General features: G+C 40.0%; 1 protein-coding gene across 3 annotated transcripts in view; it reads left to right on the top strand.

The window, feature by feature from the left end:
• Klhl32 (kelch like family member 32) overlaps positions 1-21,624 on the top strand; it is a 217,847-nt gene that overhangs the window by 124,627 nt on the left and 71,596 nt on the right. For 2 of the 3 annotated variants that reach the window (XM_006979249.4, XM_042270939.2), the window contains exon 5: positions 600-698. The exons of the other annotated variant lie outside the window; for it this stretch is intronic. In XM_006979249.4, the coding sequence (XP_006979311.1) occupies positions 600-698 (99 nt within the window). The remainder of the gene's footprint in view (positions 1-599; positions 699-21,624) is intronic. 3 annotated transcript variants of the gene reach the window in all.

Raw genomic sequence — 21,624 nt, 5'->3', positions numbered from 1 at the left:
CATTGTAAAAAAGAGGACTAGAGAAGCCAAACTTAAAAATGAAAAGAATGAAAGTTTGTGCTTGTAAGTAGAATAATACGTATATAATACCACCCACTCTCACAATACCCAACAATACCCACCCACTCTCACAATACCCACCCACTCCCTGTAGCCAGAGGAGATGCAAGTGCCCTGCTGCCCTAAAACACCTGCTCACTAAACTGTGATGAACTGAAGAGTCTGAAATACACTTTGAAAAATTGGAACTGATTCATTTTGCAATTAATGACCATGTTACAAAATGAATGTTAAGAGGCTACTGTGTTCTTTGAAGATGTTCATATTTTCTTACAAAAATACAGGAGCTAAGCAGAGTTTGGGGTGTAGGAAAAGCTGTTGGCCCATGTAAAAATCAAAGAAAGGCTCCTGTTTGAGAGGGGGCATCTTGTGATAATTAGAGTACAAGAAAGAAACTGACTTCCATAGCCACAGTTTGAGTTCAAGTAAGTGTGTAGAGTAGCAGTTTAAATACAGTGTGGTGCATTTATACATTAAGCAGTACCATGTCCATTTTTGGTGTAGCTGATTGCTTTCTCTTTATCAAAAAACAAAAACAGATTTTGTTGGAGCCAGGAGTGATCCAGGATGTGTTAGCAGCTGGCAGTCACCTACAGCTGTTGGAGCTTCTCAATTTGTGTTCCCACTATCTCATCCAGGTATGTGTGCTTGCATCTACTAATTGCCCTTCACATTCCCTTGCCCTGCAGTTGTGAACCGTCCCCTACCAACTGAGGCCCAATGATAGAAAAAGTACACTCGTGTGTGTGTGTGTGTGTGTGTGTGTGTGTGTGTGTGTGTGTGTGTGTACCCTGTGCTAGTAGTTTCTTGAGGACACAGGTAAGACGATCCAGGAAGACAGCTGTGGCTCCTGTATCCTCTCATGGCCATGCATATGTCATCTTTCCTCTCTGCCCACTCCAGGGGCCCACTGTCCTCAGGCAGCAGACTGACTCAGTACCCACGCATAGGCCTCCCACAGGGTCTCAGCACCCATTCACAGGCCTCCCACAGGGTCTCAGCATCCATTCACAGGCCTCCCACAGGGTCTCAGTACCCATTCACAGGCCTCCCACAGGATCTCAGCATCCATTCACAGGCCTCCCACAGGGTCTCAGCATCCATTCACAGGCCTCCCCATAGGGTTCTAGGAAGATAAGGGGTCCTAGTTTATAGGAATACTACTTGTGGAAATGACCACAAATGCAAGAAAAATTGAACACCCATTAAAGATGCATAACAGTAGTTAATGGGCCACAGAGTCACATAGAATTAATAATCCTATGAACTTCCAAGGTGGTAAAGATTGGCAAACACGTGAGTGAGCTGTGCATCCTTCTCCTGACTTGCTGGATAGTTAGGAATGGCTCTGTGAGAGAGATGGAAAGAAAATCACACACACTATGCTGTTGTGTATTTGCAAGTGTTTTTACATTCATTCTTCACAATAAATTTACACATTAAAAAAGTGTCAGAGATTCACAATGAACCCAGCTTGCTTGATGCAATGTGGCTGCTGGGGGTGGTAGAGCTTTCTAATTCCAACAACAATAACAACAACAACAACAACATAATCATTAGGTAAGATGTTGAACGGCTATAGAAGCTTCATGGCTCTGAGAGTTTTATTTTATAGTTAAGATTACATTTAATTAGAATAATTTATTTATTGTTAATGTATTATTTATTATTATTATATGGACCTGATGTCTTTGGCAAGGCTAATATTCTGGCCTTCTTGTCACCTCTCTCTCTCTCTCTCTCTCTCTCTCTCTCTCTCTCTCTGTATTTGCGTGTGTGCCTATGTCTGTGTGTCTGTGTGAATGTGTGAGTATACATGCTCACATGCACACACAGCAAGTGTGTGTAGAGGTTAGACGACAGCCTGTGAATGTCACTTCTTTCCTCCCACCATGTATGTCCTAGGGCACGAGTTTAGGTCATTAGACTTAGCAGCATACGTTTACCCACTGAATCATATTTCAGCCCTAAGTATTAATTTATATTTTAGGATTTTCCCATTTGTTCCATGGTCTCACTTTCCCTTGCATTTATTACAATACAATGAAAGGTAATTAAAATAATGAACCTACACACTTTTATTCTAGTATCTTTGTGCATATTAGTAGAAGAAAAAAATCTTATATTCCTACCCAATCACTTTTTTAACCTTTATAATCATTTTCCCTAATTCTAAATTTGTCTAAATGTGCTGTAAATGGGTCCTATATCATTCTCCTCTGCTACCCATTATGGAATTGTCAAAGCTTTTTCACATTTGACATCTTTTTTATGTTGTTTTTTTTTTTTTTTCTTGACAAACCTGGGAAACAGGACCCAGAACTTCCCAAGATGACAGTGTGGGGAATATCAGCCATGTTTACCTAAGAAAGAATACAGAATATGAAATTTTCATCATTATCTTGACACATTTAACCTACCAGTAAATGTTTAACATTTTTATCTGGTTTTCTTTCCTTTTCTTCTCAATAGTTTTGGGTGGTATGGGAGAGCTATTTCTAAATCCATTCTGCTAGTAGTCAATGGGAATCATCAAGGAAGGTTACGAGATTTCAGAAGTGTGTGGTTGGCTTTGAAATTGAAATTATTCCTATTTGACATTTCTACATCAAATACTACTACTTGAGCTTTTGAAGCACAACTGGATTTACTTTCCTATGGCAGATAACACTCAGTGACACACAGACAGACATTTAGTTAGAGGAGTATAACTGTGGAGGATTGTAGATAGGCCTATATCATCACGCCTATTGTAAACAGTGTGTATATATTTATATCTGTTTTTATAGATGAGTATTCCAGATGAACACTGGAAGTCCATGTGCATTTCTCCTGCCCTATCAGATCAACTTGTTGAGACCTAAGTAGCTGTGCACTTTGCAGCTGAACTTCCATTTAGTTCATGCAAGTCAAGGTGCGGTTTGAATGAAGTCATGTTCTTCGAACAGTTATTACTCAGGCTTTTCAAGGATGGTTGAAACTCAGTTTTCACAGATGCTGTTCTTTCCTTCTATTGTGACCTCTGCCTTATTATCAGTGACTGTTGCAAGATGTTGAACTCACAAAAGGAAACTGACTGGACGGGGACCAAGTCCTATATAGAAACACCAGTACCTCACTCTTTCCAATACAGATGTTGTTCTCTCGGGGTAAAGGCTCCAGATTGGGTCAACCAGATTTCATGTTATATTATTTTAATGTAGCCTTATATAGTTTCACTCATTGGCAGTATTGCTCAACTGATTTTAAATGTCATAGAGAATCATGTAGATGAATTTCTAAACAGTCTTATTAAATAAGAAACATGGAGCCAAATACAGAGGTGCAAGCTGTAGCGATCAGAGCAATAGCCACCAACTAACCTTAGCTCACCATGTCACTGTAGCTTCCCAAGAGAACCGAACCCACAACCCTGAGATTAAGAGTCTCATGTTCAAAAAAAAAAAAAAAAAAAAAGAGTCTCATGTTCTACCGACTGAGACAAAGGAACAAGCCACTAGATTAAACGTAGATGCCAGGCAGTGGTGGCACACACCTTTAATCCCAGCACTTGGGAATCACGCGCATTTAGAATCATTTAGTTGAATATATAACAAGGGTTAGGTTGTTTGGTAAATGAAAATTCCCCAATGCTTAAAATGTACAAAGAAGTTGTGGTCTGTTGCCAATGCTACTGTGTTTGCCATCCTTGTTAGAGCCTTTGTCCAACTGGGCTGTGAACAAGTATTGCCACTACGATGTCTATTATTTTGCTGTTCTTACATTTCTCTTGTTTCTTTCATGAAAGACAGATGACTCTTCTAGGAGCCTGTTTTGATTTTGTTTGTTTTTTATCTAGTTCTTATTTTAAAACTGCCTGAGGAGAACCCTTTGAAGAAGCTCCCTGACTTCCCAGGCCATTAGCAGACACCTTGGAAACTTCTGACACATTAATGCTGCTGCTCCACCTCCACCCTAGTGCCCACCCCATCCCCCCCTCTCCCAGAGAAGAAAATGGGTACTTGGAGGTCATAGTGTGGGCTCCTTTTCCCTGCTTTTTCTTTTTGTTGTTGTTGTTTTCTCCATTTTTTTAATTAAGAAATTTTCTACTCACCCTACACACCACCCCCAGATCCCACCTCCTTCTGCCTCCCACCCTCAGCCCTCCCTCCCAAGCCACCCCTCATCCCCACATCCCCACATCCTTCAAAATCAAGGTCTCCCATGAGGAGTCAGCAGAGCCCAGCCCACTGAACCAAGGCAGGTCCAAGCCCTGCTACACAAGGCTGCGCAAGGTGCCACACCACAGGCACTGGGCTCCCAAAGCCTACCCATGCACCAGGGATGGATCCCAACTTCCCCCGCCCCCTGCCCGGGTATTCGAGCTAAACAACCATCTCCCATATCCCAGAGGGCCTAGTCCATTCTCATGGGGGCTCCACAGCCACTAGTCCACAGTTCATGGGCTTCCACTAACGTGGCCGGCCATCTCTGCTCTGCATGTCTTCCCGCCATGATCTCCACCTGTGGAATCCCTTCTCTCTCCCATCGACTGGATTCCCGGAGCTCAGCCTGGCGCCTGGCTGAGGATCCCTGCATCTGCCTCCATTAGTCATTGGGTAAAGGCTCTATGATAACAGTTAAGGTTTTCACTAGACCAGTCACCAGAGTAGACCAGTCCAGGCACCCCCTCTATTACTGCCAGCAGTCCAAGGTGGGCTCATCCCTGTGGATTCCTGAGAGCTTCCCCAGCACCCTGCCTCTTCCCACTTCCATGATGTCTTCATCTATCACAGTATCTCCTTCCCTGCTCTTGCACTCCGTCCCCACTCCAGCTCAACCCTCCCATTTCCCTATGTTCTCACCCCCCCATTCCCTGCCCTCCACTCCCCCCCAAATGGCAATCTTACCATAAGCAATCTACAGATTCAATGCAATTCCCATCAAAATCCCAGCACAATTCGTTACAGACCTGGAAAGAACAATACTCAACTTCATATGGAAAAAAAAACAAAAAAACAAACAAACAAAAAAAACAACCAGGATAGCTAAGAGAATCCTGTACAATTAAGCAACCTCTGGAGGGATCATGATCCCTGACTTCAAGCTCTACTATAGAGCTACAGTAATAAAACAGCTTGGTACTGGGTTCAGTGTATCTGGTTTTATGTTGAGGTCTTTGGTCCATTTGGAGTTGAGTTTTGTGCAGGATGATAAGTATGGACTTATTTGTATTTTTATAAATGCAGCCATCCATTTTGACCAGTACCATTTGTTAAAAATCAGGTGTCCATAGGTGTGTGGATTTCTGTCTGGGTCCTCAATTTGATTGCCTTGATCAACATGTCTGTTTGGGGACCAGTACACTATTTTTATTTTTTATTACTATAGCTTTGTAGTACAGTTTGAAATTGGAGATACTCATACCTCCTGCAGTTCTTTTATTGTTCAAGATTGTTACAGACAGCTGTTTTATTACTGTAGCTCTATAGATCTGTGTGATCCACTGGAGATGTGTGCAGAAGGGGAAGATCTGTGTGATCCACTGGAGATGAGTGCAGGAGGGGAAGATCTGTGTGATCCACTGGAGATGGGTGCAGGAGGGAAGGGAGGCTGCAGCAGGTATTCCGCTGCCACACTGCTGGGGATGAGACTGGAGGATCTGATTTGGAGGAGCAGAAGGAGAGATGAAGATCTGCAGTTATCTACCTGCTTTCCTGGCAGGAGTCACCAGCAGGAGCTGGGGCTGGGACAAAGCAACAAGTAGGGACAGGGATGTTAGGAGGAGAAGGTCTGTGGGAGCCACAGGAGATGAGGTGGCAGGGAGGCTGCCACAGGTGATTTTGCTGCAGAACTGGGGATGAGACTGGGAGATTGGACTTGGAGGGATGGAGGGGGTGGTAAAGGTCTGTAGTTAGCCCACCTGCTTCTCCAGCAGTAGTGGCCTGCGAGGTCCCAGGGAGTGCCTTGTTGGAGGTTTTCCACCTAAATGTCACATCAGTAGTTCAAACTTCATATATCACAACATGCTGTAAGGGTGTGGTTGATCTGCTTATTTCTATAAATTTGAGTGTTGTTTTAGATATCCAACTTGAGTAGAGTCAGCTTCACAAGTATCTCACACCTGGGTCTCTTTTCTATCACTGAAATTATTGTCTTTCATTAGACACTCACCATTCTTATTTAAACGTTTGTTTATTTATTTATTATGTATACAGTGTTTCATTATAGATGGTTGTAAGCTACCATGTGATGTGGTTGCTGGGAATTGAACTCAGGACCTCTGGAAGAACAGCCAGTGCTCTTAACCTCTGATCCATCTCTCCAGCCCCAAGACGTTCACCATTCTTGCTAAAAGAGTTGCTCCTAAATGGGTTTCATGTTTCTAGCCTCTCTTCATGCCAAGCCATATTCCCTTGAGTATCATTTTCTTTCCAAGGGAAGGGAGGCAGCATTTCCAGAGGGCCTGTCAGTTTTATAAGGCTCACATTTCCACTCTGCTGAGTGGCCCTTTCAGTTGGGTGGCATTGTTTTCTTTTTACATATAGAGGAGTTTAAATTCAGAACTAGTATGTTGCTTAAATTTAGAAATGTTCACTAGCTACCTGTTGGTATGTCTCAATACATTAGTACATCTCAGTATATTAGTTTACCTACAAAGTCTTTATTCTTATCTCCATGGCTGGGCCTTTGCAGGATCCTAAGGCAGAGGTTGTATATGGGAACTTGCCATAAGAGAAGTCCTGGTAATAGGAGATCCTCAGTAGCAGGCAAAGGCTTTAAGTTTTCTTTTTTAAAAAATAACATTTTTATTAAGAGATTTTCTATTCATTTTACATACAAACCACAGATTCCCCTGTCCTCCCTCCTCCCAACTCTCAGCCTTCCCTCCCAACCCACCCCCGATTCCCATCTCCTCCAAGGCAAGGTCTCCCATGGGGAGTCAGCAGAGCCTGTATAGGGGACCCCAAGGCAGTGGGATCAGGACCTGTCCCTAGTGTATGAGCCGGGTTTTTGGAGCCTAGTGCCTATGGTGAGACACTGTGCAGCCTTGATGCAGGGAGGAGGGGCTTGGACCTGCCTCAACTGAATGTACCAGGCTCTGCTGACTCCCCATGGGAGACCTTGCCTTTAAGTTCTCTTTAAACTGTGCCCTGGTGGTAGGGGTAGATAAAACACAGATGCACAGACACACACACACACACACACACACACACACACACACACACACACACACACACACACACCTTCCTCTCTTGAGAATGCCATAGATCAGGGGTGTTAACTGTTGGATTCATGTTGTGTGCCCTGAAATTGACCCATTAGAAGTTACGTGCTTTGCCAAGGTTGCCATCTTTTGTCATTAGCTTTCTAAAGGGAAAGAATTCTGTAAGGTTTGTACCTCTTACCAAAGCTAACACATTCCATTGCCCAATTAACAGTAGTGCCCTTGGTTTTACCAGGTCTCACAGCTTTTCTAATGACATGCGACTAAAACGCAGTAATAAAAAGAGCATCCTGTAGGCTGTTCCAATAAAACCACCAAAGCAATGATTGGAACAGACTGCCACTACCTCTTTCTAGGCAGCAGGTGGCAGTGTGAATCCACCAAAATTCAGTAATTCATTTAAAGCAAAAAATCGGGAAAAATGGAAAGAAAAATTATTTATTTTGCTACATATTAGTCTTCTGACCCAATCAGTAAAAAAGTCATTATTCACACCACACTGGGCAATATGCATTGTAATTTTTAACAAATAATAGGAAACTGTTAATGTGCTCACAGGAAATGCAGTTTTGTCTCGGGCTTCTATGGTCATTTATCACCGCACTTTGTGAAATCACTCATTTGTTCTAATTTGAATGTAAATGACTCTAAGGTTTTACAAATAAGGTGACAGACTCACATAAATGTAATTGCAGGGTTCATCTCCTTCTTTTTATATATCACTCATTAGGTTATGAATTAAATACATCGTATTAAACCAGGGGCATGTCCAATGATGATATTGTAATGGCAAATTACTCTATGCTATTAGAGGTGTATTTTTTATTCATGGACATTAATTTGTCATTAAGCGGCATTAGTTTAGCACTTTTATGTGAAAGACGTGACCTGCAAGAGGAGACATGCTGCTGGGTTCTGAGAGGAGAGGACTCAAGGGGCATAGGTAGAGCCTTTTATCTCTGTGAGGAAACATGCAGAGTGTTTTGTTCTGTTTTCTTCTATTACAAATATTACATAAGTCACTTCCTCACACTAGAGGTGTTCTGTATAGTACTCATACCTGGATAATCTAGTAAATAGAACCTCGATTCTTGCTACTAGTCTTTGGGTAGCTGAGAACTAACCTGGAGAGATGGCAGTGCCCCAACCCATCCATCTCCTATCTCATCCCTTGTACATGCTTATTCTTTATCCTTCATCTTCATGTGCTTGTACGCTTAATGGGCCACAGAGACAGTTGGGCATTTTCTTTCTTTGGTGAACGTATACAGATTTAAAGATTTTTATTCTCTCATCAGAGTTTTGGGGAGATTATTGTTCCTGTTTTTATAAATAGCAGTCTTATGGTTTCTCTTTTAAGAAAAGATTTTTTTTCTGGTTCCAACATCAGGAAGCACTGATCTCTGAGACACCATCTCCAAGACTGATAGTCTCTTCAGGCAGATTTGAATCATCCTCCACAGGGTACACTATGCTTAGAAAATGCTTTTCCCTGCTTTTACCCTGGGAGATTTGGGGTACAAAACCTAGGACCTCATCTCCCACCAATTTCAGATTTTTCTCCCTTCCTCCATATTACATGAACTCAATATGTGTTGAGGGGACAAAAGTTAGCCTTCATTCATTAATTTTACCTGCTTTTTAATGTTAATATGTTAAATAATGGTGTGAAAATTGTATAAGTAGCTTTCTATTACTTTTAAATACATTTTAATACATTTTGTTCAGTTGGAAATACTTCTGACAGTGACTGAACTTGACAGTGAGGAGCTTATATATTATTATAACGGATTACTATTTCTTAAACTAAATAATGCGACAATGACTTATTGGAGGTGATGTCTTCTAAATAATATATTATTTTAAATTTAATTATTAAATTAGCTGTATTACCTAAATATATAGTGGGTATTCTGTATAAAATAATTTATCCTCAAGGTTGAAAAGTTATAACCCATATTCATTTTTCTCTAATGCCGAGCTATTTTTTTCCTATTAGGGAAGACAAATGATTTACTCACATATATATTTAATACGGCCATAGTCCAATGCACTAACTGCATGCCGTTCTATGCTTCCCTTGAGATGATACCTTTGTGTTTGGAGTATATTAAAGTATAACTTTTGGAAAATATATTACAAATAGTTTAATCTTTTGGATTCTTTTTCAGTGAAAATAATCAGGAAGGCTAGAAATGTATCAACCCCAAGTCATAGCCAACTACTAATTATTTGTTCTAATCAAGAATATTTGCCACCTAGCACAAGTAATACAGAATATCAGATTTGCCAAATATCATTCATATTTGGCTCCAGAAATGCATCATAAGATCTTCAGTAGCCATTTCTGGGTCCCAATTAATTTTTTTTTCATATGCTATTGTGTTGGCTTTCATTCTTAAAGCCCGTCTCGAAGGATGCCAGCAATTGACAGCCGTAAGGCTTGCTGTCTGCTGGGAGAATCATTTCAGCATTTTAATTTGTTATTTGGGTAATCTAGGGTTGATTGTATCTTCTTTGTGAGTTTTTAAAGGGAGGGAAGAAATCTTGAAGGATTTTTTTTTAATATCTGTAGTTTCCATTTTAAGCTAGGCAACAAACAAAACCAGAAACATTCTACCTACACGCCCCCCAAAATCTGATTTTGTGCATGCATTTTTCTCAAAAAATAAAAATTCTTCCAATATCTTATGGATGCTGTAGTCCAGAATCAACAATGTATGTATCTCATTTTCTTCCATTATTACTACTTGAAATTAGGGGTGGTTCAAATGAAATCTGTGCTTCATTTGAGACAGTCATTCTCGTACCCATCTTCCAACTGTAAATATTTCCACTCAATGAGATGTGTGCCCTCTTCCTGATACTCACACACCTTCAGCTCCTCATTACAGCCTTTTGCCTCCTGTGTTGCCCATGGTTTCAGTCTCTCCACCAGAAAGGTGGGAGAAATTTTTCTTTATCTCCTATTACTACAACAGCCTTTTTCTTCCCGTCACTGTGAACCTGACACTGGCTTTCTTACCTTTTGTGCAGTGAGTCTTTCATCATATCTAACAATGAGCCCTCTGTGTTCTCTCCTGCACACCCCTCTCCTTTCTCCTAGTTCCTCTCCTTCTTTTTCAGTTCCTTTACAAACTCTTCTTCTCCCATCAACCCGAGGATAGGGAACACTGTATGTGGTCCATCTCTTCTGCTCACTGCAGCTATCTTTCTACTGTGGAGGTCTCTGCATCTCAGCTCCAGATGTGTGTTATGTTAGCATTTCCACTGGATACTCTACATGCATTTCCACTGGATATCCTACATGCATGTCCACTGGATACTCTACATGCATTTCCACTGGATACCCTACATGCATGTCCACTGGATACTCTACATGCATTTCCACTGGATACTCTACTTGCATTTCCACTGGATATCCTACATGCATTTCCACTGGATACCCTATACACAGTTCCTGATTGTCTTCATCCAATTCCACATGCTTGCTCTTTGCCATGCTATTAAGGCAATATCATTCTTTTACTTATCCCAACCAGAAACCCTGGTCTTTAGAAATTTAGGTTATCAGGAGAAGCCACTCCCCCATAGGTATTTTTACTTCACGTGCTTTTTCTTACCCAAACTAGAATTCTTAGACTGCTCCATGACTTTGTGATTCTTGCTCAACTTAGTTGACTTGCCCTCTTAGATGGTTCTCAAATGCGCCACTTTGTCTTCTGATTGGCACTGACATCACTGACGTCTGCATTCTTTCTCTTGGACTCTCCTGAAGTACTTCCACACAGCTCCCTGCTTGTAATTGTCACCACAACAGTGTTGAACATCTGTTTTTAATCTTCAAAATAATTTATTTCCCCAAAAATCTTATTTAGCTTTCTATCTTCTAATTGCAAACTAGTTTCTGACCTTTCTCATTCTTACTTCCTTTATGTACTCTCTCTCACTATATCCCAGGGATGATGTACTTTGTCATCTCCAATCCTCTATCTCCTTGGTTCATTCTTCTGGACATTCTGCAGATATTCAAGTGGAACTCATGCCAGAGACCAAGAGTAACCCTAGAATCTTCCCTCCCCCGTGGCCAGCAAGCAATGTCACTTTCATACATCCATTGTTCCGTTTCTCATTCTCTCTCCTTCTTTCTATTTCTGTAACACCATCTTAATCCAGGTCCTTGTTACTTCCCAGATTAAAGAAATTTCTTGCAAATTATTCTTGCTCCAATTCTTCCTCCAATGTTCTGTTTGATTAATTTTAAAAAGTAATTTTTAATCCATGAACTTTATTTTCAAATAACAAACTGATTATATTGTACTCTTGCTTAAAGTCATTCAGTGTTTGATGGTTCTCTGTGACCTTTGGTATAGTGTTCACTCCTCTTAATTTGACACACTAGTCTGCATCTGTTAAAAAACTTCCTATATCTTTAATTTAATTTTATTTTTTGACAATTTACTGCTCAAGTGCTGTGCTGCCATCTTAGGGAACACTGTACATTTCCTTAAAACTTTGTGCAAACCCCTTTTATGTGGGTTGGTTTTCCAATCGTCATCTTTTGAGTTCCTAATACCCTAGGTACTTGGAATACACATTTCCTTTTCCATAGCTGGCTGAGTAGTGCACTCATTTTGAGTTAGATGCCCTTTTAATTGTGAGCATTCTTCTGGGAGACTAACCACAACGTATCACATTTAGTTATCTATCTCCTCTTGTGCTGCTTTGTTTATCTCCCTGTGACACAAGCTCATACCCCAAAGTCACTTGACCTTAAATGACTTAACCTTTCTGCCTTTTGATCTTAGTCTGTGAAATAGATACAGCATCCTTTTACCCCTTGGTGTTGTTGAAGGATTCACTAAGATAGTGAATGCAATGTGTCCTGCAACGCAGATCCTGCACCAGGAGATGCTTGAGAAACAGGAGCTGACATGGTGGGATGCTTCCCCTGTGCTCCATGCTGAGTAAGCAGTGGTGAATTTTGAAGCAACAATTTTCAGCTCATGGTGACTGAGGCCAGCATTATTAGTACCTGATCGTGGCCATATTTCTTTGCCCACCCCCCGAATTCTAGCTTACTAAGAAACTTTCCCAAAGAACAATAAAAAATTATTCATGAGCCTCAGATATTATGCATACAATTGATTATGAAAATGTACCAGTAACCTAATTGTAGAATTCCACTGTTATATAGCACAAATATATTTAAATAAGTCTTCTAAAACCTACGAGAATTAGAGCATTTTTTTCTTGTGCTTTTTGAATTGCTGGTAATACTTTGTTTTTATTTAATCAAAGCATATAAAATGTATATTTGTATTAGCATATGAATATATAGTTACTTAAGGCTATCCAGAAATATTTACATGTTTGTCTATAAATAAATATATATATATATTTACACACCCATATATACTTATTTATTCACACACACATATATATATTTATACACATAAAATACTTGGGCCTACATTATTTTATCACATAATAAATAAGTCTGATCTATATGGTCAATGGAATATTTATTCTCTTCCTTAGCAATTTGATTCATCCTATCAACTCCAAATGTAGTATTGAGAAAACTCACCATCCTTTTACACACATGATCAAAAAGATAATTTATTTCCCTGCGTGATTCATTCCAAGGCTATTAAAAGTTGTGCTGTTTTTATCTGTTATTTTGTTTTAGCCTGTTCTAGCCCCTCACTATGTACCCATGCTAGTACCCTTTATGTTGCTTCCTTGACTCCTGGAGCACAGCCCTTTCCTACTGCACTGGGTTGGGTAGTCACGTAATATCTTGATTTATAACTAGGTTGTAATCCAAATAGGAAACAGGTGGAATCACAACTGGGTATGGTGCCTTGGATATTAATGGCTTGGCTCAGCCGTGGAATTTCTAAAGCTGTATACACTTTTTTGTCTTAATTATGCATTCATTAAAAGCTTTTTTACCCCACAGAATAAAGTAAATATTTTTTGATCTCCATAGTGTGCTCCCCGACTGTAGATTTGCACAGCAGGGTCTTGATAATCTGAATAAATTGTATTTCCCCAAGGACTTTATCTTTCAAATAAGGTCATAAAGAAACGCAGCTCCCCCATCCTCGAATTTCTCAATGTGCCTTTTCTGCCTGAGAAGCAGAGTATATTATAGTAACAGACACATGTTTGTGGGCCACTGTATTGTCTCAGTCTGTTCTTCTCATTCATCGCTGAAGTTGATTTCTTTTTTTTTTTTTTTAAGCTCAAGGACCATTTTATTCAAACTTGAATGAACAATGAGAGGAAAGGTGAGCTGTTCAGCTGCAGGAAAGAGCAGCCTGAAGAACAGGAAGAGAGAAAGGCAAGCCTTTTGAAGTTGGGTCCAAGAAAGCAGGCGGGTGCCATGTTGGAGATCTGTGTGTAGTTGCCTGGGAAATGGAGGGTCTTCAGAAACAGTAGGAAAGTCTAGAGGGTCAGGGCAACTACACTATATTTTGGTTGATATACAAACAAGAAATAGAAAGGGAAACAGAAAAGCCACCCGTTATTACTTAGAACTCAGAAAAGCAGACAGGGTCAGCAATGAACTTTTATAAGCAAGTAGTGGTAAAGCATTTATACACACAAGAAAAATAATGATTTTTACCTGAGAGCTGTGATTTTTGATGATCCTTATTGAAAAGCAAAGTTTTGTTCGGCATTCAGCATTTCTTTCCTTCCTTTCACCCAGTCAGTGAGTCAAATTGGAAGAACAGGTAAAGCTCTTGCCGAAGCACCATTGACAGTAATTTTAAAGGAAATATCAGGTACAATAACTATTGCACGTTTAGACTCCATTCTGAGGATGTCACTGTACATGTGTTTCTAGAACACACATCACATTTCCAGAACACATTGTCACTTTTCCTAGTCTTTGGATATGAAAATTTGACTTGAGATGCTATCCACTGGCTGGGACCATCTAGGAGGCTCAACTTCAAATCACGTTCTTTTACTAAAATTCTAAACTAAAGATGCCATCAGCACCTTTATGACCCAGTGAAGAAGACAGAAAATAAAAAGTTAGAAACCCAAATAAGCGTCCACAATCATTTGAACTCACAATATATTTTGAGTCATCAGGAATAAGATGGCAGTGTATCCATTTTTAATGGCACCTTGCAAATAGCAGACAGTTGTCAACATTTTTATGAATGTTTTATTCTGTGTTTTGGATGCCGTATTTAGCTAATATTCAGTCTGTGTTCTGTTACCTGATTGTTTAACATTAAGATGTTTAATACATTTAGTTAGCATTTCATAAACTACCTTTAAATTCTTTAAACATTTCAATATTTGTAGAGCAGGGGAGTCTGTTTTACTGTGAACCAAGAAATAAGAATAGTAAAAGCTAAATATTTACAGATACACTGTTTTACTTGCCTTCCATCAATTAAAACTTAACAAGTAGAGACTTTGTGAGGGATAAAGACAATATAAAGAAATAAAGTCACAGTCTGTACCTGAGGGAAAGGTCCAGTGGGCAGCTAGTGCTTCAAAGGTCAGAAAAGAAGCAGTCGTCCAAGCTGGAGTGCTTTGCCATCCCAAGGAAGGAGTCAGTCAGATCTGGGTGGTCCTCATGAGAAGACCCACTTTACAAGTCTTTTAGCCTGTTGTTTCAGTCTTTAAATTCTTTGCAAACAGCTACCTTTGAAGGCAGATTCCAGAAAGAGATTCTTTTAAAGAATGATGAGCATACAATATCCCCATATCATACAGCAGCTCTAAATGCTTGGGAAAAAATTCCAGAACCTGGAAAACCCAGGCGAGCCAGCCAGGCCTTTGGAATTTGCCCCATGTTGGGCGCCATTAGTTGCTGGAGAGCTTCTCTCCAGGTTCCACCAAGCCCCACATCAGGCCTTTGGAATTTGCCCCACGTGAGCACCAGATATTGGTGAAATTATTATGGCCACTCCACGTAGTTAAAAGGAAGATTTATTTAGTTGGTAACTTACAAATGAAGGGATAGGTAGGTTCTGGGGTCTGGGGAAGGTGTATCGCAGTCCAGCGGTGTTCTCTGGAGCTCTGCTCAGTCAACCTCCACCGTCTAGAGTCCAGGAACTGAGAGTGCTCGCCCATCCAAGTCTCGGGTCTCCAGACGCCTCCCCTGGTCCCACCTCGTAGGCGTGACAGTTGCCAGAGTCTCAATGGGGGTTGGAACTTCCAGATCCAAGCTGGAATGGCTACCCACTACAGCAAACAATAATCATTTGGGATGAGGAAAATTATGAGAGAATTCATCCCTGCTTGAAACTGTATGTTGCAGTTCTGGCTAATACTATGGACATTGGATTTTTCTAATCATCACTAAAACCAAGAAAAATCACATTCTTTTTCAACATTTTGGAGAGAGAGAAAATAATTGGACATGGGTCAGATCAGAAGACCCAAGATGCACTGCAGCAGCCAGCCTTTGTTTATCTCAGGTGGGCATTCTACTCTTCACTTATTATGTGAAAACTCTGTCACCTAGATAGCATCATGAGATAATTTCTTGAGTTTAGATCAAGTATTTGAGAATATCTTTCTCAATTATTAAGTCCTATCTATAATGAAGTTGTTACTTCTTCCATAACAGTCATGGATATGTCTTTAACTTTTTTTATAATACAACAAATATTTTTTCATTTACAACAAATGGGAAGATTATTAGGATATTGATGATGACTAGGATATTGTAGAATTTTAAAATGCAAGAGTTACTTTCTGCTGCAGACAACTCCTGACTTAGGATGATTTGAGTCTCAGTTTTACCATGGTGTAGCAGTAACACACTGTAGAATAAGGCATGCTTTGCATGTTGACTCTTTCCCGAGGCTAACCGTGTGTCTTGTGAGAGGCTCTAGTTATGCTGTGCAGTGGTGTCAAGCCATAGCTCCCAGTTAGCTTCACAGTCTCTAGGGTAAACAACCCACAGTCTGCAGAACACTGGGACAGAGCTGTGAGATGTGGCAATTAAGTGTATAGTGTATTTTCAACTACTATATTTTCAATACAAAATAGATTTATAAAGAGGTAACCCAATCATAAGCATGAGAGTTTAGTCAGTAACAAAGTGTCCTAGCTCCTTACTGTGTAGTACTTGGCATTTGGTCTCACTAAATAGCTGACATGGTGTCTTAATTTCACTTTGAGTTGACAGAACTACCAACAGAGCCATGCTGGTTGTAATAGAATATTGGGCTTTTTGGAATAATTTTGAGTCATTTTATAGTTTCTTGATTTCATACCCAGGGTGACCGTTTCTTTAGCACAGAAAAAAATTATCTGAACTATTATTCAGTTTGCCCATCTTAGAGGTAAAAATTCTGGGAATCAAAAATGGAACTTCTGTTTACTTTACTCTTGAGAAATATTTAATATTTTCCTCAATCCAAGTCAGGGTTTTCACACTGGTAGTATGTGTTGTTGGTGCTTATTATTCTTCCACAAGTCAGTGACATTCTTAGAACTAAATGAGGGAAGAAGAGAAATAGCCATTATTCCGGTGCTGTGCCAATCAGGTTTCCCACAAGTAAGTGAAAGCATCTCTATGGTTTTCTGTTGTTTTTGATTGTTTGTTTATTTAAATCTAGGGCCCCTGGATTTGAGGTATCATGTTTTGGGGTGGGTGTTGGGATGTGATCACATGATAACAGTAGATGTGATCACATGATAGCAAATTTTTCCTGTGTTGTATATAATTCCTGTGTTGGGGGTATAATTACATTGCAGAGCTGGGTGGACAAGGAGCTACTGAGAGGCCAGGGGGCCATCAGAGTAGCTGAAACTCGATGGACATTGCTTCTGAAACACAGATCATTGACTGGCAGATTATATTGCAGCTGGTCCAGAGGGCACATACTTTTACTATGGCACACAGAAACTGGGCCGTCACTTGTGGGCAGAGCATATGCAGACTGTAGATATTATATTTCATATTTTTGCCACCCAAGAAGATCAGTGGAATGACGTGAATCTAGATGACATTATCTGAGGGATAGGTTCACAGCTACTTTGAATTATAGAGCAAAGTTGTTATAGAAATGTCATTAACAGCTTAGCTGAAATACTAAGAAATGCATTGGAAGTTTTTGCCAGTGACACCCATCCTCATTCATGGGTCAGTGAGACCCATGAACAGACATCACAGAGGCCAAGACAGTCATTCTCTCATTGCCGTCTCTGGGAAAGATGGCAGGAGGGTAGCAGGTCAACCAGACACCTCAGGCTCACTTGCTTCCTCCCACCCCTGGCTTAACCATATGGCCGTTTTGTCTTTAGGGGTAATTATACTGACTGTAATCCAAAGTAAGACAGTACTTAGCTTTTTTGTGAGTTTTTTCCCTCTTATGACTTTCCCAAATTAATCTCAAGAATAACTCTTTTGAGACTCTCACAGGAATAAGCCACAGAAAAAGTCCAAATGTGGGAAATATGTAAGTTTTTGTGAATTATTGAAATTGGAAAAGTAGCATTTATTCTATAGCTAGTAGAGTGTTGGGAACACACTTTGTGACTGTTCTGTAATTTAACTTGTCATTTGTATCATAAGAAACAAGTAGAAGGGAAAAGAGAAGCCAAATAGCCCTGAACCAAAGAAAAATAAATATTATTTAAAAAGATTCCCTGAAGAACAACAATGTATGCCCTATAATTCTGAATAAAAACTAAATTTCAAGTAAGAACCAGTGTGACAGAAATCAAACCTTTTTAGAAGGAAAAGAAAGGTTTTCTTTTACTCAGGAGACTTTCTTGTTGCTGAGTTGTGATTTCCATTCAAACCTCCTGCCTCTCCATGCATGCTCTAAGTTTTTAAAGCCACCGAATGTAAGAGAATGGAAGCAGTCTTATAATTAAGGTAAAAATCACTTGGAAAATGTCAAAATACTTTTGGTCCAAGTAGTCAGTCGGTGGAAAAATTATTCTTTCTTAGATTGAATAAAATTTAGGGTTTATTAAAACATTTTTTTTCCTCAGAGACAAATGCTTGCATTCTGCTTGTCCATTGTGTGTACCTGTATTTACATTGTATTTTCCAGTATCATCAACTTGAATTATTATTACCAGGTTGTCTTCTTGGAAAATGGAGTGACCACTGGTTTTGTCTTTGTGCATGGCAGAAGGCTAGAATGAGGCTAGGTGTGGTAGCTGATAGCAGTTTTCCCCGTGCATCTGGGAGGCAGAGGTAGGAAGATTGTCATGAACTCAAGGCTACACAGCATGGGCTACATAGTGATTTCCAGGCAAGCCTGGGCTACAAAGTGAAAACTTGTCTCAAGAAATAAAAGAAAAAAAGTGCTATGTGATATTTTGTTTGTTTTCTGACAAATAAAGCTTGGCTGAAGATCAGAGGACAGAGCTAGCCACTAGTTAACCATAGAGACCCCACGGTGGTGGCTCGTGTGGTTAATCCCAGCATTTGGAGACTCACACCTTTAATCCCAGCACTCAGGAGGCAGAGAGAGAAAGTAGTGAGGATGGTGGAGACAGGATCTCAGCTCTTTTGGTCTGAAGATCTAGAGAGGTAAGAAGTCACTGGTGGCTGGTCCTCTGCTTCTCTGATCTTTCAGGTTATTACCCCAATATTTGACTCCTGGTTTTTATTGATAAGATTAATTAGGATCATGTTTCAAAAAAGAAAAAAATGAGAGAAAGTAAATAGGTAAGATTAGGGATGCTAATGAAGTATGAAAAGTGGCCTGCTTTGGATGAAGTTCAGAATTAGCTGGACAGGTTGGAAAGACATAGGCTATTTTGTGCACTTAATTTTAAGTAAACAAAAAAAAAATCTTTGGATTTTCTTCATTAAGCTCACATGTTGACCACCTACCTACTGCATGGTAAATACCAGAATGGTATCCAGGTGGATACATGAAGAATGACCCATAATTCTTGCCACCAAGGGCCTTGGATATGTGGAGGGATATAGATTTGTAATAAGTACTTCAGATACCTGTTAGAAATCTGCAGAAGGGAGGGTAGAAGCCCAAAGAGAATGTGATCAATTTGACCTGAACCAGGGAAATTGAAAAAGTAAAGTGAGATTTTTCATTCATTCATTCATTCATTCATTCATTCATTCATTCACCCATCCGTCTATCCATCCATTCAGCATGTACCTGACATTTGGAGTAGAACAGTAGACAAGGCTGGCAGGTCGTCTTCCCGAAGGACTGATTTATTGGGCGCTGGGCATGCACACATAAATACAGGTAAATGTAGAGGATAATTACAGATGGGGATGAATGCTGAGAGCAGACAAAGTGGAATAATGTGATAGGGTATCATCCCATGGAGACAGAGAGGGCCATGATGGGCATGATGCTTTGGAAAAAGAAAAGAAACCATATTCCTTATTCAAAAGAAATTAGCACCTGCTGCTTCCCAAGTCTGGAACATTGTTCCTGTAGTTCCAGCTCCATCTTAATCTAAAATGTAGGTTTCGTGATTTAATGAGTTATGATGAGGCCAACAAATGAGGCAACTTGTATTTAAATGATAGTTTGAGCTAGTGCGGTGGGTCTTGGCACTGCTAAAGGCCTGATTCCTTGAGTTCGAGTCCTGAGACCCACATGATTTAAGGAGAGAAACAACTCCCACAAATTGTCTTCTTGTCTCCACAGAGCCTGCCACTTGTGTGCACATGAATGCACACACGCAAACACACACATACACACACACACACACACACACACACACCTATAAATTAATAAAGTTTTAAAATTTAAAATCTTAAAAGGTAAAAAATCAAAAGAATTGATAAAATGTAGACAACCAGAAGATGGATGGGAAGAAATAGAAAACTGTAGTAGATGTGCATCCCCTGTCTCTGTCAGCCCCGTGTTCTCAGTAAACCCTAAGTAACTTTTCATTGCAGATCAAACCCCTGCTACAGCCACCCAGCCTCGTGATCTACCCTTTGGAGTGTTTACCTCAGTTATATAATTTTTTCATTTATTGATAAGGGGATAGACAGACAGACAGACAGCTCCTCCAGAAGACTGCCTTCTACAAGGACTGGTGCTCACCTATCGCTGGTTGCAGTGTATTACAGTGTCAGTTGTGTTCGTCCCTTTTGTTGTGAATGTGCAGGAGGTTGTCACAGCTGGAGCCAAGCCAGTCTGGTTAGTGATACCGCTCTGCAGGATGAGAAATTCAGCAGGATCCAGGTCATGGAAGACAGTGCAGTGTTTTCAGTTTTATTTATTTTTTCCTATAAGCAAATGGGAGTCTGTTACTAAGCTTTTAAAAATTCTCTTAAAAAGTTTTGCCTCTATAAACGAGAAATGACTTTGTGGGACAGTTGTTAGAGAGTGATGGGGCCCAAGGGGTTGATGGACATAAACTTCAGTTCTGGCTACTTTCTGCTGAAACTGGGGCATTGTAGGGGCTAAGGTCCAGTCCCCTCCATCCTCGGTGGTGTTTTTAATTTGATTTATATTTAAATTATGTAGAACTGACATCGCAAATGTTGAATTCTTACCTAAGCATAAGAGTTGTGTATTTAAGTTTGTTTTTATGTCTTATAGTTTTTACATACTTTTTTATCATTTGTTATTCAATATATGTCTAAGTATTTTATTGTTTTAGAATGTCATTTATTTATTCTTTGACAATTTCATACATGAAGACAATGTCTCTTAAGCCTTCCCATCCCCAACACTTCCCTCCCACTCTCTCCAGACAACCCCGAGCGTATCTTCTCCCCACTTTGGTGTCCCCTCCATTTATATAAATATATGAGTTTTGAACAGTTCATGGTATGGTCAGATCCTTACATAGAGAATTGAGAATTTGATACCAGAGGCAGGAATTGTAATTTTTGACAGTTCTAGAAGTCCAGACAAGAGATGATAAGGGACATAAAAGAAATGCTAATAAGGAAGGACAGATAGGATTTGGCAATTGACTACATAGCTATAAGAGAAGAATATAGGCCAGTGTGGGGGCTCCTGATGTAGAAATATAAATGTGACCATTCTCCAAGAAGATACAGAAGAGCTGAGAGTTGATTCAGCAGTCACAAGCACTTGTTAATCTAGTAGAATACCTGGGTTTGATTGCAAGTCCAGTTTCAGGGGATCCCACATCCTCTTCCAACTTCTGGGGCCACTGAATGCACATGGTGCACAGACTTTCACACACATAAAATAAAATAAATAAATCTAAAATTGTTTAAGGAAAAAATATACAGAAGAAGCAAGCTCACAAAAAGACAGGTACATTTTGGATATGTTAATACAATAGGCTATGGGATGGATAACTGAGAGATGCCCCTTTACAGCTGGTAGGAAAATGGATTCTGAGCTACGGAAAATGACTTGGATAGTAATATAGGTTAGAGGGCC

This window comes from Peromyscus maniculatus, chromosome 2, assembly GCF_049852395.1.
Source record: "Peromyscus maniculatus bairdii isolate BWxNUB_F1_BW_parent chromosome 2, HU_Pman_BW_mat_3.1, whole genome shotgun sequence".
NCBI lineage: Eukaryota > Metazoa > Chordata > Mammalia > Rodentia > Cricetidae > Peromyscus > Peromyscus maniculatus.
The sequence above is the reverse complement of the archived record's forward strand: the minus strand, read 5'-3'. Positions and strand labels throughout refer to the sequence as shown.